Source organism: Echeneis naucrates, chromosome 12, assembly GCF_900963305.1.
Source record: "Echeneis naucrates chromosome 12, fEcheNa1.1, whole genome shotgun sequence".
Lineage (NCBI taxonomy): Eukaryota > Metazoa > Chordata > Actinopteri > Carangiformes > Echeneidae > Echeneis > Echeneis naucrates.
Window position 1 is genome coordinate 14,625,953 of NC_042522.1, and position 15,400 is coordinate 14,641,352.

Here is a 15,400-nt window from a genome sequence, read left to right on the forward strand (position 1 = left end):
GATGTTCTACTGTGAAGTGGTGCACCTTTTTTTTTTTTTTTTTTAGTAAGCAACAGTTTTCCACTTTTCTACTCCCATAGATTTAGAAAACAACTAAAAGATGGGAAACATACATGATGGCGAAAAGAAGCCTTTTCTAATTTGGGGGGAAAACAAAAAAAAAAATGGACAGACAAAATCCACAGCCCCTAATCTGTTTGGAAATTATTTCCATACAGAAAGTCCAGATAATTTCACTAATAAATTTAGAGGTTGAGTATCCACATATACACAAATAAGGTGTGTATTTTTTCATTTGCTGTCTTTCTTTGGCACAGAAGTTGTAATGTCATGTCTCAGTGAGATGAAGAGGCACCAAAGTGGTTTCACCTTTATAAATACCCCCCTTAGTTTGTTTAACCCTCATAGATCTGGCTTCACTTTCACAGAGCAGTGACTGCAGAGTTCATCTCTCAACACCTATGTCGCTTTAGAAGGGAAGCATTTTTTTGCCGGTATGGACAAGAAGAATGACTTTTTCCGACAAATGTGAACTGATTCTTCAAGGTGGGCACTTGTAAATTTCAAAGAGGGCACACTTCAACAAGATGTTGAGAATAAAACCACGTCAGCTTTGGATGTTCAGACTAGTCACTGTTGATCACTACCAGCAACAGTGTTACAGCCAGAAAAAAGCCATCAAGCACAAGCCCAAAAACTACCAGTCCTTCTGACGTGATCAAGAGTCAAGAAGCAAACTAACATTTTCGAGGAGCAGAAAACTATGACCTAAAAAAATAATGGGTTCATTAAACGGCCCAAATTAAAACAATCCTTTCCTGCTACAGCATGTTTTGATATCTCATTACTCACATGTGGAATTTGATTTGAATCCGTCCTGATTTTTCTTTAACGATTCAAAGATCAGATTACGTACAATCTGTATTTTGTCTTAGCAATAAACACATTATTTTCATTACCCTTACTCAGGATGTTTCTCATCATCACACAGGAAAGGTGATAAATACGAACAAGGAATGCACTTGAATTCTGATTTAATATTCAATGTTTCACTGGGGCGCTTCTGCAACACTGATTTCAGGGTGCTGACTTATCTCTATTTTCAGCATGGCCTCAGTTACTCCATGTCAACAGTAGAAATGGAACATTATTCTCATGGCTTACCCCGACAGTGATTTGTGGAAAAAAGAAATGTGAATGTTAAAAAGGACAGGATCACTGAATCCCTGAAAGAAAATTAATTGCCAAAACTTTGAAGTGATAAGTTAAAAAAATTATGCTTTTGAACAATGATTTAAGTGCCGTCAGTTTTTCCACGTCATTTCATTCAGCGCCTGATCGGAGGTTGAATACACGGCAACAAAGTTGTAATTGAAACTTTAAATAAGTGTGTCGGTGCTTGCACCAACATCAACCACCACCACCACCCAATGGCACTTTTGGTTACTTGGCATACTTACATGCTACATCCAATTTCAGTTAAGGTCACTATCAAAGCCCTGATTCGCAAATATGTCCACGACATCGGCCAAGAGGAACAATGAGAAATGTGCAGTTGAAACTACATGGAGTAAGTGTGTGTGTATTTTTGTTTTTAAAGTGCAAGAAAAAAAATGGGGGAAAAAGAAAAAGTGAAAAACATCAAAGTGTGAATGAGAGAAAAGAATAAATAATAAGTGCATTTATCAGTGTGGTATCCTTGCTGGGGAAATCATTACAACATTAAAAACAAACATGAGATGACTTCTGTGTCATCTTTTTTCCAAAAAACAAACAAAAAAAAAAAGTCGGCATGCCTGAAGGACAGCTCAGGTCGTTGTCACAGTGAGGTGAAGTGAGATCAGGAAGAAGCAGTATGAAGTGTCGTGCAGGCATCAGATGATGGGAGCTGGTTGTCGGTCACTTTACCTTTTGGCTGTCCAGCCTCAGCCAGTGGACGCCCTGTCTTATATAACGGACCATAGAGCTCATGGTTGAAGTCATGCTCAGTGGGCCCATCAGTGTGTCCAGCTCTGCCAGCATACCTAAACACGTATTCAAGGCAAAAAAAGGATTTTTGCAGGTTAATCATCTCTCTGAAAGGATCAGTCATTTACAATTTCTTACATCTCAACCATGAGATGAAAACAGTGGATACTAAATCAGAGCTTCAATTTTTAGAAACCTGAAGCTAATGGTTCTATTTTGTCTTTTTTTTTTTTTTTGGTTATTCAACTATTGGTCTACTTATTTTCATGTCATTTGTTCATATTCATGACGTTCTCAACTGAAAAGTCTAAATGATTTTAATTTAGCTTACCGCTGCCTTTGTGCACCAACACCTCAGCCTGCTCCCATATGTCATGAGCGCTCAAGAATAACGTGGTGATTTTGACGTAAGCGAATGCCATTTGTTCAATAGCCTGGGGAACTGCCACAGTCCCAGAAACCAACATGCTACCACTGTGGTTGGAGCCAGGGCCTGAGCTGCAGGATGTAGTGGCTGGAGATGGCATGTCAGGCATGGGGGAGGGGGTGACAGCAACACTAAAGGAGTCACAGAAGGTCAGAGGTGGGTGAAGAGGGGTGTGTTAGAGACAGCTATCAGACATGATATCTGTGTGTCAACAGTGAAAGAAGCATGGAAACATAGCTCACGTTGATGTGCAGAAAGAAGGATCATGTGTTGCCTGAGCAGCGGTCTGAAAGGGAAATTTGATTAATGAAACACAAATTTTAAAACTAAACTATTTCAACTTTATTAATATCCAGCTGCAATTCCTAAATGTCAGTGTAACTGTTACTTACACTGAAGTGATCAAGGAGGGTCTTTGAATACTTGTGTGCAGTCTTGTGTTTGTGGCGAAACATGGCCATTTGCAGGAGAGACTGACACTTTAAACTAGCAGACAAAAATGTTAGTAAGTGATCCTTAGTTTACATGATTTATTACAGACATTAGTGAAGGTCTGCTAGCTGTTGATACAATGCAACTGACTTCAGCAACACCCCACAGTGTAACCTACATAATCACCCCCATGCTCAATTTCCCATGGAGGTAAATATAATTAAATCTGTCAAAACACAGAGAGAGGCTTAACAGCAAAAAATAAATAAATAAATAAATAAATAAATAAAAAACACAACCAGGTTTGCTGTAAACAACCCCTCATGGAGCAACAGTACATTGTATTGCATCTTACCATAAAGCTATAAAGTCCTTTTCTAAGGGAGGAGCTGAGGGGTCTGAGTTTTTAAGTTTCAGCACAAACCTGTGTGAGGGAAAAATGTGTCAATAAAACTAATGAGGTAAACTCAATCGTTAAAACCAGCTACGGAGCCAAAAGCTTCAGGTTACATCTTAAAATTAAACTTTGATATAGAAAAAATAAATAAATAAATAAAAAAATCTGTACCTAACCTGCAACTCCACAGATTTGCTGCTATGCCATTCTGTTAATACAGCTGCTGATAAAATAAGAATTTCATCATGATTAAATAAGATGATAAATGTCATTACTTACTTGAGGAGTTCCACTGTGTCTGCAAACATAGTGTAGGAAGACATTGAAATCTGGGGATCTTTTTCCATGGCAATGCCACTTTCAACAAAGTACATGGCTGCATCCAGGTAGTTGAAAGCTTTGCTGAGCTTATCTGGCTGTTGAGATAGAGCAAAAAAAAATACATAAATAAAAACATAAATTAAAAAACTAAAAAAAAAAGAAAAAGGGTCATTTATTGTCAATGTTGATTTTGGGTCTTGTTTACATTGCATGCAAAATCAACAAAACAAAGAAATGTACCTCTGCATCTCCTTTGTGCTTCAACCTTTTAGCTTCCTTTATGTAATGTTTGACTGGATACTTTCTGCAGGTGACAGAGGCAAATGCAAAACTAACATTCATAAGAATTTAATTTGTGCATCATCTGAGCAATTAGTTCTTTATTAATATGTCACCTGCCAGTTCCAGGAAAGGACTTGATATTTTTTGAGGCTTAAGACAATAAAGTTGTGTATGTGTGAAACTCAAAGTACAAAACCCTCCTACAATAAATTTTGGAAAAATAAATTCATCTGGCACACCTTTAACTGTCACCAGTTCATCTCACTGTGGTTTTCACTGCACAGTGCACTCCCTAAAGATCGGATTGCCAAACTTTTCATTTTCCATAAAATAATAACAATAATAATATATATATATATATATATATATATATATATATAAATAAATAAATAGTGTCAATGCCTTCAGTCTGATTATACTGGTGGGTCCAAATACCATTTCAGGTCTGTTAGTTACATTCAGCCATACAGGAAAAAAAATGGAAACATCAGCAAATTTCAATCAATCAATCAATAAAAATATGTTTCAAAGCAAATTATTGTCGGGTGCATTTGGTCATGCTTTGAAAGAGATTCTCTTACTGTGGGTTTCAAGGACAGCAGGAGAGCTGTCCTAACTTGTTGGGAGTTTTGATTGTGTAGGTAGCAACAACTATCACCAAAATTGATCTAAAAGCTTGTGGTACACAGCTAAAACATGTATGTTGTAAACCAACATAGGCCCATGGAGCAAAAGAGTTTTTAAGGAAATCATTTACAAATTTTAAAAAGGAGTAATTTAACACAGAGAATCCCTTAAAATTAATCTTACCTGTCCTCAAAACTGAGCGAGGGCCTTTTGTTGAAAACCTGCTTGGACTGTGAAGATGATGGGATGGCAGGGCTACCCTTCGGAGGCTTCTGCAAGGATTGTATGGACAGATGTTTACTTAAAATTTGTATGTTTCACCTTTTTTATGTGAAAAAGTTAATTGCCATATTTTCTGGCAACAATCACTGCAATTAATAGAAGCTGCAGAGGCTTGTCTGAAGAATTTACAAAACTCTGACTTAAAGGAGGTGCTTCAGTCAGCACAGCTACCTTGTCAGTGTGTGGGTTGTGTGTGTGTTTCACACTCCTTTTCTTGTGCTTGCAGGCTTCCTTGCTCTTTACAGCCTCCTTACTCTTGACAGCATCCTTACTGGGCTCTCCAGAAGAGTATTTGTGTAACTTTAATTTTTTGGGTGTTGCAGGCTGCTGCAAAGTCACTGGATTTTTCTTGGCCTTCTTTTTCTTCTTGTCCTCTGCTAGATTGCTGGTACTTCTGTAGAGAAGATCAGACTTTGATTGTGTTGACTTACACACAACCATAGTGGAGCACAGAAGTCTCAGTATTTTAAAGCTTATTTTATTCCTTGTCAGAGCTTGTGATGCATCTGGTTTAAGGAACCTACTCCAGTTTGACAGAAGATGATGAGGTATTCTTTTTTTCCAGCCGCTGTTTCTTCCTTGGAACAGATTTATTGTCTTCCTCATCCTAGAAAACAACATATTACACATGATGATAAAAATAGGACTTGGATTATGTAAATATATGCTGACTAAAACCCTCCCGATTTCTCACATTTATGGGCAAGCTCTTTCTGCTGTTTTTCTTTCCTCTGTGTATTGCAGGTGTGCCATCTTGTTCCAGAACCAGCACTGATCTCTTTGCAGAACTGGATATCTCCTGGTGGTTTTTGGAGTTCTGGGGGATTCTTGTGAGCAGGTTTAGATCTATCTTCACCAGGAGGGATCTATGACGCCTGTGGAGGTCCTGAGAACCCTTGACTCTATACCGAGTCTTCTCCAAGTGTTTGAAGCTTGTTTTGTGAGGCTTCTTGTCACCTTTCTTGTGGGTGCTCTCTGCTGGGGGTTTGCTACTGATTCTTAATGGTGGGATAGGAGACACCGGGTCAGGCTGAGCATGACTCTGTGTGGGGCAGGAGCAGGGGTTGGGATATCTCACACCACAAGTTGGACAATGACTGGTCATGACCAGCCTGATCTCAGGCTGCGATACAGCCTTCAGCCTTCGCTTGTCGAGCAAATTTTGTTTGGAAGTCGTTGTACCATCTTGTTTAGAGTCGCTGTTGTCCTTCCTTTTCTTGCAGCGCTTTGTTTTCGTCTTTACCTTGGGCCTATCTGTGAAACACAGGTCTTTGTCTCTTGTGGCTATACCTTCCTCACACTTAACACTAACAGCTGCTTCACTGTGACATGGGGACTTTTCCTTTGCTGGTCTTGAGGAGTGCGTGGAGCACAACAGTTTCCTGAAATCAGCGGAAGGGGATTTTTGGCTACTCTGCTGCCGAGAGTTCTCTTGATTGCTTTCTCTGCACTGCTGGGATTTGCTGAGGTTGTCAGCAAGTTCTATTTTGTGAGAAGAAAGCTGAAAATTGGACTCCCAGATGGGTTCGACCACCTCTACACTGGAGTGTTTAGAGCTTTGTGTAGACGGTTTGTGAATAGGGCTCCCAGAGATACAAGCTCCGCCTTGACTTTCAGTGCTCGAGCTCTGTTGGGTGGACCTGATCCAGTTGCCTAACTGCCAATCACCATGGCTCACTGCCGGAGTTTCAGGCTATGAGAAAACACAAACATTTTTTTCTCACAGAAATAAAGAAGTGCAATGGGAAATGGTTTAACATGTAATGCTTGTGAGCAAATTACCTCAGTTTTAACTGAGCTGCCCACAGGAAGTTCATGTGGCTCCTCTGTGGGACTTTCACTGTCCGACTCTGATCTTGAGCTGCTCTCTGAGTCACTGGAGCTGGCGGACTCTGCCCCACTGGAATGTGCTGTTTCAAAGGATCTACACCATAATTACATACAACATAAAATACTTTGATACAGGAGTTACCTTAATTCACAGCAACTACATGGTCAGGTGATGATGAGTGACTAAAAACAGTCTTCATAATTTATATCAGCACTGTAATGTGAGAGGCTCTGAGGATGCTAAAATAAAACCAGCTTAATTAAACTGGATTTAGTAGCAACGGTCTCAGACAAGTTCAGACGGTTACTGAACCTGTGAGAGACCACTGTGATTCGTGTGGCTCCAACTCAAAGGTCAGTTGCACTTCTCTAATGTTTTGAAATGACAGCGAACAGAGAAAAAAATAAATAAAGGCCTTAAAGCCAAGTCACTTACGTTGCAGATGCCTGCTGGTTGAGCTGTGATGGATCTGTAGGAAGAGGAGGAGAGGTTTCATAGCTCTCATGGAAAACACAAATACAAAATGAGCGTTAGCATTAATGACTGTTAATGCTAACACTGACCATTCGGCAATGCCAAAAATTGCAAATGCATTTGTAGCCTGTATAAAAATAAGCCATTGGCTCAACAAAAGAGGAATCAGATTTGTCTCTTTCCCTATGATGATGTTACTCTGAAAAAATGTGAGGTTCTTTCTCTCCTATGACATTTTGAGATCAGTTCACAGCAAGACATATTGGTTGTACAAGTTCCCATAGCAACATCACTTTGAACATGAAAAATAAAAAAGGATATAAGGCTAGGATGAGAGGTGCTCCATCTATTCCACAAGTAGTTTGAAGAGAATGTATTATTTCGATCATACTAACTTTTACTAGTAATCAAACCTCCAAGATTATCAACAGGCTGTATAGGTTTGGTGATGGTAGATCAATTTGCTACCAAAACCTACAGACATAAAAGAGTCTAACTCTGGTTTGTAGACAATGTTCAATTTCAAAGACAGAATAAACTATCCATCATTTATTCTTTTAACTTCTTTCCATTTCTTTTCTCATTGTTCTTTGCCTGAATTGTACTTTCTTTCAATACTCACTTTGTCCCGGGCATGAAGAGACATGCACTGCTTCCTGTGAGGACAAAAAGAGAGCAAGCTTATGTCTCATATAGTTAGACTTAGTTTTGTACATTGTGCAATGTACTATTTTATTTTGATTCTGTACATGCACATCAAACTATAATGAGCAGCATTCAAGGTCCTCCTAGTTTCATAACCTTGGCAATAGCGGGGTGATTAAAAATGTGTAAAGTGCATGGCAAGGGAAAAAAAAAAAAAAAAAAAGCAATGCAATCCAATGATCCAACTTTCTTCTAAGGCTTCCCAAGAACTTACACGCTACTCTGCATGTGAGATCAAGTGCGGTAACCTAACTTATTCCTGATAACTGATATTTTTCCACAATGAAGTCAGCACATCCAAAATTAAAAACATTAATTATCAAAATAAGGATCAGGAAACGTATTTAAGAACAACGAGTATCCACAACAAATATAATCCAAATTCAGACCATTGATGTTCATTGGGTTTCATGTGTCCATTTGTTTTGCTGATGTGTTGACCTGAGGATGAAATGCGTGGAGGGCTCACTGGACATAAATGGAAAAGCTTTATCTCTGGGAAGCTTAAATGTGCTCAATATATTATATTTTACTGCAGAAGGCCACTGCACAGCTGCAGTGTTTTAGCAGACTGGCTCTGACTAGTAATTACTCCACCGCACCGCAAAAACAAACATTGTTTAGCACAAATCGTATAAAAAGCTATAATTTTCCAAAATAAAGGACCTACGAATTGGGATGTTGTCTGGTCTTACAGTGGTCCCAAACTGTTAAAATGAGGATGCACTGCAGGTTTGGCAACAGGAATCAATTTAACCAAGAACTCTTCTATATACACAAGGATTTTGGTCATATGAAGACAGAGTTCCTACCTGGGCTGAGATCGGGGACTTGGAGGGTTCATCTGTGCATGGTGTGTGTATAGCTGTCAGAAGAGGGGGCCATGAGTGGGTCATTTCCTGAGAAGGGCAGTAAAATGAGCGTCATATGTGTTAGGAGCCAACCAACAAAGCACAACTACAACAAAAGGTGTTACTCTAAATGATATGGTCAGGGGCCTCAGCAAAATGCAGCACTAAGAATTTTGTTGAATTAAACAGTAAACAATTAATTGACTGAACAATGTGCGAATTGCAGTATAGATTTAAAAACCAATTCAACAGCACTTGAAACAATTCTGGAAACATCAAAGGAATAGAAATGTGATTTTGAACAGTTCAAGTCATTCAATATTTCCCTCACATTACACACTGATCTTTGGAAAATCAGGAGAGCTAGGAGGAGTGGCAAAGAATTGAAAAGCTTAGATAAACAAAATACTGTAGAGCCATAATTTTGAAGGGAAGCTAAAAACAGTTAGTTTATCAAGAGTTGCTCAAGCTCATTTGGTTGTTGAGGAAGCACGTTGATCAACAAGCCAGAGCATTTGAAATTATTTCATTCATTCAATTTAATTAAAAAATAACAGTCAGAAGTAAATAAAAATGTTAATAACCAGACTTACCCTTAAGATATCCTCAACACAATGTGCTTCATTGGTCTGCAGAAAATAACGGAATAATTTTGAATTTGTGAAATCATAGAGAAAAATCTGTATGAAATTATAAAATGAACAAATATGAGAAAAACTTTCAAATAAACTGGAATAAATATTAGATTGCTGGTTATGTTCCAAGACTCTGTGTTGTGCAATATGCAACTCATAAATAATTGAACTTTATTTAAACCTAACCGCAGATAAATACCAGAATGAGTCAACAGGCTGCATTTCAGTTAGTTTTCCTTCTGAATGGACAGTGTTTGAGATAAGGTCAGAGTGAGTTGGCCTGCAGAGCAGTTATGTAAGTTGGTGACAAAGCTCATTTATTGTTCAGCTTAGCCTAGGGCTGAAGGTATCAGAGCCAACTGGGGGTCACATACAAAACATAAACTGTAGGCTGCTTTTCACAGACATGTTATGAATTTGTAGAGGACATGAGACTGTTTCTCAGATATGCATGCATTAAGTAGTCTTTTGTAGGAAATGTGAATAAACGTGAAACATTCATTCATTAATGCAGTAGTTCAACAGCTATAAAGTATAAAACTTAAAAAATGGCTTATGAATGAGCCAGTACATATGTTGAACTTATGTCAGGAGTTTTGGCTTGGTATGAAATAGAGGAATGAGTCACTCCCTAGCTATCCCACTTTGGATCAGTCCCAGAATTGAAAAAAGCAGCACATACAATACTGCTGTCCCGCTGCTGCTGCTGCTGCTGCTGCTTGAGGGTGAGGGAAAGGTGTGGAGAACTGCAGGTGCAAGGGTTGTGTGTCGGTGTGTGTCTGTGTATTTTTTGTGACAGCAAACAAACGAATAGAGCTGAACTGGAGCTCAGCCAAATACTTCAGAAATAGACACAGTCCAAGGCCTTTTTAAATGCCTGAACAGTCAAGCAGACACATCAAAACTATGAAGAGGTTTCAGACAGCCTCCTGAGATCAGCAGGCACACAATTTTCTTAGTCCATAGCACTGTGTTTTCAAAGCTGAGACAAGGGTGCTGAAAATAATTATCAGCAAGACATCCCTCATCCAATTGAAATGCAATAACATCTATCTCACTGAACACCTAAGTTGACTCTTACAGCGGCTAAGTTTCTTCAGAAAGCAAGAATCCCTAATGCACTATCAAGTACAGTAAATACTTCATGCTATAGTCTAGGGCCTGCCTTGAAAATTCAAAGTATAGTAGCACTCAAGTTCTTTAATGCATCTGAAGTAAGAACGAAAGTAAAACTGGAACTTCCAGGTTCATGATTAACGTTAAAAAAATCTTATCCAAACAAAACATTGAACTGATGTTTGATTTAAATGTATAAATCTGACAGTGAACAAGGTTGTTATTCGGATTATTACAATTTGTAATAGCTCTTCATTAATTTCTTCACCAATGAATATGATTTCCCTCAACAACATTGTTGATCTAATGTCACCAGTCTGACATACACAGGCCCATCCAGTGACCATGTTTGCTCCAGGGGTGAACTAAGGCTCTCTTTATGATGCTTCCCATTTACTATACAGATATATCTCATCCGCAAGTCTATAGTTTCTATTAATTGCAGTTTTCTTATTTTACAATTCCGGTTAGACTAGAAATAATATGATACATTACAGGCACGACATCTATCATGTCAGATGACATCATCTTATACACAAACCTCCAAGAATTGTGGCAGTGTCTTCATTTTTCCTGGGTTAGATTTGCTGATCAACTCTGGTAGCGGTACATATGGCTCTGGTGAAGGCTTAAGCTCAGGTGACTCACTGACCACCTGATCCTGACCATCCATTGGCCGGACATAGGCCGTTGGCTTCTGGGTCATGACAACGCTGGGTTGCTTTGACGAGAGGAGCGGAGGGAAGGTCTGGGAGGGTAGTGCATTAGTTTTGGTGGTTTGAGGCACAGATGTATCGTTAGCGGATTGCTTAATGCTCAATTCCATGGTGTTGGAAGACTCAGAGGTTTGATCTGAAGACTGTCCAAGCTGTCCATCAAAGCAGTCCTTAGTGTCCATGTCAGTGTTATTGCGATTACTGGAATGTAGGAAGGGTAAGGGCTTAGCTTCAGGAGACTGAGCAGACATTTCCTGGGGAAGGCTGATATGCTCCCTGAGTTCTGAGAAGGCCTCACTCTTCTGTTGATGTCCTGAATGTCCAGACTGACTGCCTTGACTGTTATTCAAGGAAACCTTTGACAACGTGGATGAATGTCCATGTTGGTTAGGAGGCGATAGAACCGATGTCTTGATGGGCTGAGAGGAGTAACTTTCACTAGAGGGCCATTTCTGCTTTTGGGTTGACATGTAATGGACTTGGCTGTGGAATGGAGCTTTGGTTGATTTATCTGTGTTCGGCTGACCCTGATCTGCCTGTGAAGAGGTTGCATAAGTAGGAATGGGTGAAGGCTCAATGGTAATGGGGCAGGGATTATTCACATCTTCGTAACTGCCCAGCATCCTTTGGATTCTATTGGAAAGCTCATCCCCTTTGTTTGTCTAGAAAAAGAAAATGTAAAAAAAAATTAAAAATTAACTTACCACAGCTTAAAAACATTCACTTTTCAAAAATAATTATGCTGAACTCATTTAACCTGATCAAAGATTTAAGAAGATGCGCTCAGTGTTTGAAGTCTTAAAACACTGTTTCACATGCACATTATTTATGAGCACAGATTATAATCAGACTACTTGTAATAAATACACACCAGAAGACAACATTTAATTAGGATTATTTGCATGTTATTTAATTAAAGCCATGATTTAAGCTCTTTCTATACTGCTGCTTGATATTGTCAAACATTAAATGTGTGAAACGTCATCAGAAAAACTGAAAGGCAGTAAATATAACTAAATGCTCTACTGATAATTATGAATATGGAACCATTTTATGGTATTGAACAGTTTCAACTTTTTTGGGTGTCCAAGATAAATTGATATACCTTATATGGCTCTCCAAAGAGCGGCACATCTTCCAGGTTGAGTTCTTTGGCTTGGCTGGTTTCTTGGTTCCTCTGTTCCCACGCTCGGAGGCGAAGAAGGTTCCTCTCTTCATTGAATACACTATAAGATATGGCAGAGGAAGAAAGCTAAATGAAATTGCATTTTCAAATACAGCCTCATATATTGACACTCCTGCCATTGTGCTTTCGCTCGAAGACATACTCCACTACCCTGCTTATTAGATTGCAACACAACTTGTTTTACCTTTTGTATTTTCTAGGTTTCTCTTGATTTTAGAAACCTATAAGCCACAGGATAATCAATGTGATTGATCCTTATGATAAGGATTGGTTTTGACCAAAGATGCCAGAAAATTTAGAGACTGCACTTGGTGTCTTTATCACAGTCTTTCATACCCTAGGGGCAGAGCAGCAGAGCCTAGTGGGAGAAGACAGTGCCTATCATATCCACAGACAAGCATAATTGGATGCACAGCTGCCATGAGGATTCACTACGATATTCGCATCTGTTCTTTCTAGTCCCCAAAGATGACATGCAGCCCCCATAACCATAAATATGGCTACTAGTCCTGATGTGGTGCCAATGACAAAAATGACTTGTTTACTCTAGTAAATTATAGTGTGGAAGAACGCAGGCCCCTTGAGGTCAGGACCTCCTTAGTACTTTAAACATACTAAAAGAAACTGATTACTTAACTACGTTCTGAAATGTTGGGATTTTCCTCCCTAAACAAAGCCTCAATCATCTTTACTGAGCAACCCCAATGGGAGGCTTCCATAGCAACAAGTGTCAGCAACACAGATTTGGGACTAAGGCAAACAGATGAGCACTCACTCATTAATGAAGCAGTGAGACTGGACAGACTACGAAGGCACCGATGACAGGAACTGCCCACTCGAAACCTCATACTGTATCAGTATTAAACTTACAGACCAGTCAGTAACTGTAAATGTCCATTATCTACAAGTGACACGTGACTTATCTGATTGACTGTTGAATTAAATAATTAATTGACAACCTGTTCACATAAGAGGATACCCCACAAACTGAGATCGATACTGAAACAGCCAAACCTAAAAAATGGGGAATGCAAAAACTCCAATGCTTGGGTGCAAAGTAAAACCAGTTTGAACACGTGTAAATAAAGCAGAACATTTTGCACAGCGTGATTTTACCAGTGGAAAAATTAGTCGTCCTTCAAGAAAGATCAGCATGTAGAAAGAAAACTTGAAAGACTGAGATTCAAAACAGCATCAGTTGGTGCAACAATCTGAAAGCAGTCAAAGCAGGGAAGGGACAACCAATGTCGAGTCAATTAAGACATTTTACATTATTTAAATAAGATAAGCAAACCACTATAAAGGGAAACCCAAAATGACCAGCTTCACTGTATATTGTCATGCATTGAGATTGTCTGTCAATTGGCTTTAGGTTTTGATACTCATCTTTATATATATATATATATATATATATATATATATATATGCTGATCCTTCCTGCCAATCATCAGTCAGCCTACAAAATATTTAACATTTTTGTCGTTGAGTAATCATTTGAGGTTTTATTTTATTTTTTTCAATGTGATGATTTAATTCAATTTTTACTTTTAGAATATTTTACTGTTTAATGTGTAAAATCTAGTCCATCACAACGTTCATCTGAAAGGCAGCTAAAAATCCAGATAAGGAGATTAATGATGATTTTAAGTTGAGAGGCACACAGAAAGTTGTCACTATCCACAAACTGGAGAGATTAAATATTGTGTCCTGTGTGTTTGGAAGAGCTGACAGGAACATGATGAGGATGAACCGAAGTGACAGACACACCGGAGAGTGACATCCAAGTTAGTGAACCTGGACTGATGACCTGCGTGGACAGGGTGGATTAGGGAAGGAATCGTTGTGTTTACTCCAAAGTTACACATTAAGAACAACTTAAACCAGCCGGTGTGTGAGCAGCTGGTCCTACATAAATAAATAAATAAATAAACAAACAAACAAACAAAAAAATCTCCCACCCCCTGGCTGCTCTTTCCAGCTGATTCCACCTCTTCCTCGAAAAGCTTATCAAAGCTAAAGCCCTGTCAGACAGTTTGACATTATCCACAGAAGAAAAAAACAAACAAACAAAAAAAAAACACGCCACACACAGCCAGACAACCTTATTTCTGCTACTTTTCATGGAGTTTTTCGCTGAAAACTTCCCATTTCTGCACGGCTAAGTGTGCAGGCTAATTACCATCCAGGCAGACAGAGCAGAGCTAGCTGTCCGGCTGCTAGCAGCTAGCGGCGGCTCTGTGTGAGTCTCTCACCCCGAACCCTCCCCTCTCCTCCTCCTCCTCCTCCACCACCACCACCACCACCACACACCCCCACCTCCTCTCTTTTACCTCGGCTGAGATGCCATGGTGCCGCTCTCAGGACAGCCAAAGTTGGCTTGTCATGTGTCTGTGACAGTGCCCGGCGAGCAGCTCCCCTCGGTCGGTCACATCGTCTGCGGGCCGTCGGTGCTGTTTGGGTCGTCCACTCTGCCTGCCGGACTGTTCTACTCTGCTGCGCCAGCCGGGGACCGGCCTCGGTTTTTATACACCCTAATGCAGCGAAAAGCTGTCAGAAAACACCACTGACCCGCCTAGGCGTTCACTTAGGGTGCGAGTGCTGCATCAATATAACAGAAAAATCCATTTATTTCGATGTTAAAAGCTGCTTTTCCTCCGTCGCCGCAGTCGGACCAAACTTTGCACAGCCCCCCCCCCCCGCCTGCCCGACATGGTACAGTCATCAGTGTTTACATGTGTGAGCTCTGACTTTTGGTCATACATGTGAGACAGCAGTTTTCAGGGATAATGCACGTCTGCAAACCTTTTCAACCACGAAGAAAAGATGATAGATACATATATATATTGATAGATAGATTGATTGATTTTCTTCTTTCTTCACACAAAGTGAAGTTCATTTAAATCCATTTGATAATAATGAAGATAATATGTCAGTAGACATGGCAGAGTCCAGGAGTTCAGTCTGACACCTGACAGAGTGATCCTTCCTTCACCTAAAGCATATTTGGGTTTATATGAGCAGCACTGATGGCCTGCAGTCAACCGAAGTAATTTAACTTCACAGATATCTTTTTGGTCTTTGGTCTTTAATAAGATCAAATCTGTTAAGCACGGTCTGCTTTGAGAGACACCGTTACCAGTTGGTAGTTAG

General features: G+C 39.6%; 1 protein-coding gene across 2 annotated transcripts; it reads right to left on the reverse strand.

Annotated features, from left to right (window-relative positions):
- Positions 1–15: 15 nt before the first annotated feature.
- aff1 (AF4/FMR2 family, member 1) lies at positions 16–14,712 on the reverse strand. Of its 2 annotated transcripts, XM_029516593.1 has the most exons (19): positions 14,581–14,712; positions 12,170–12,290; positions 10,890–11,726; positions 9,191–9,226; positions 8,559–8,645; positions 7,664–7,697; positions 7,003–7,036; positions 6,519–6,660; positions 5,431–6,429; positions 5,261–5,343; positions 4,908–5,130; positions 4,638–4,726; positions 3,786–3,849; positions 3,504–3,640; positions 3,183–3,251; positions 2,788–2,881; positions 2,638–2,681; positions 2,300–2,526; positions 16–2,024 (listed from the first exon to the last, which is right to left on the reverse strand). In XM_029516593.1, exons 1-19 carry the CDS (start codon positions 14,595–14,597, stop codon positions 1,900–1,902), a joined length of 3,462 nt encoding a protein of 1,153 aa, XP_029372453.1. In that variant the 5' UTR covers positions 14,598–14,712; the 3' UTR covers positions 16–1,899. The 2 variants fall into 2 exon arrangements, with proteins under 2 accessions (XP_029372453.1, XP_029372454.1); XM_029516594.1 differs by lacking the exon at positions 3,183–3,251.
- Positions 14,713–15,400: the final 688 nt, after the last annotated feature.

What these genes read in the sequence shown, in the direction of transcription:
- aff1 (XM_029516593.1), bottom strand. An exon ending in AGTCCCCGATCTCAGCCCAG is followed by an intron (nt 7,698 to 8,558) that starts GTAGGAACTCTG and finishes TTGTCCTCACAG; the next exon opens with GAAGCAGTGCATGTCTCTTC. An exon ending in AAGGACTTTATAGCTTTATG is followed by an intron (nt 2,882 to 3,182) that starts GTAAGATGCAAT and finishes TTTGTCTGCTAG; the next exon opens with TTTAAAGTGTCAGTCTCTCC.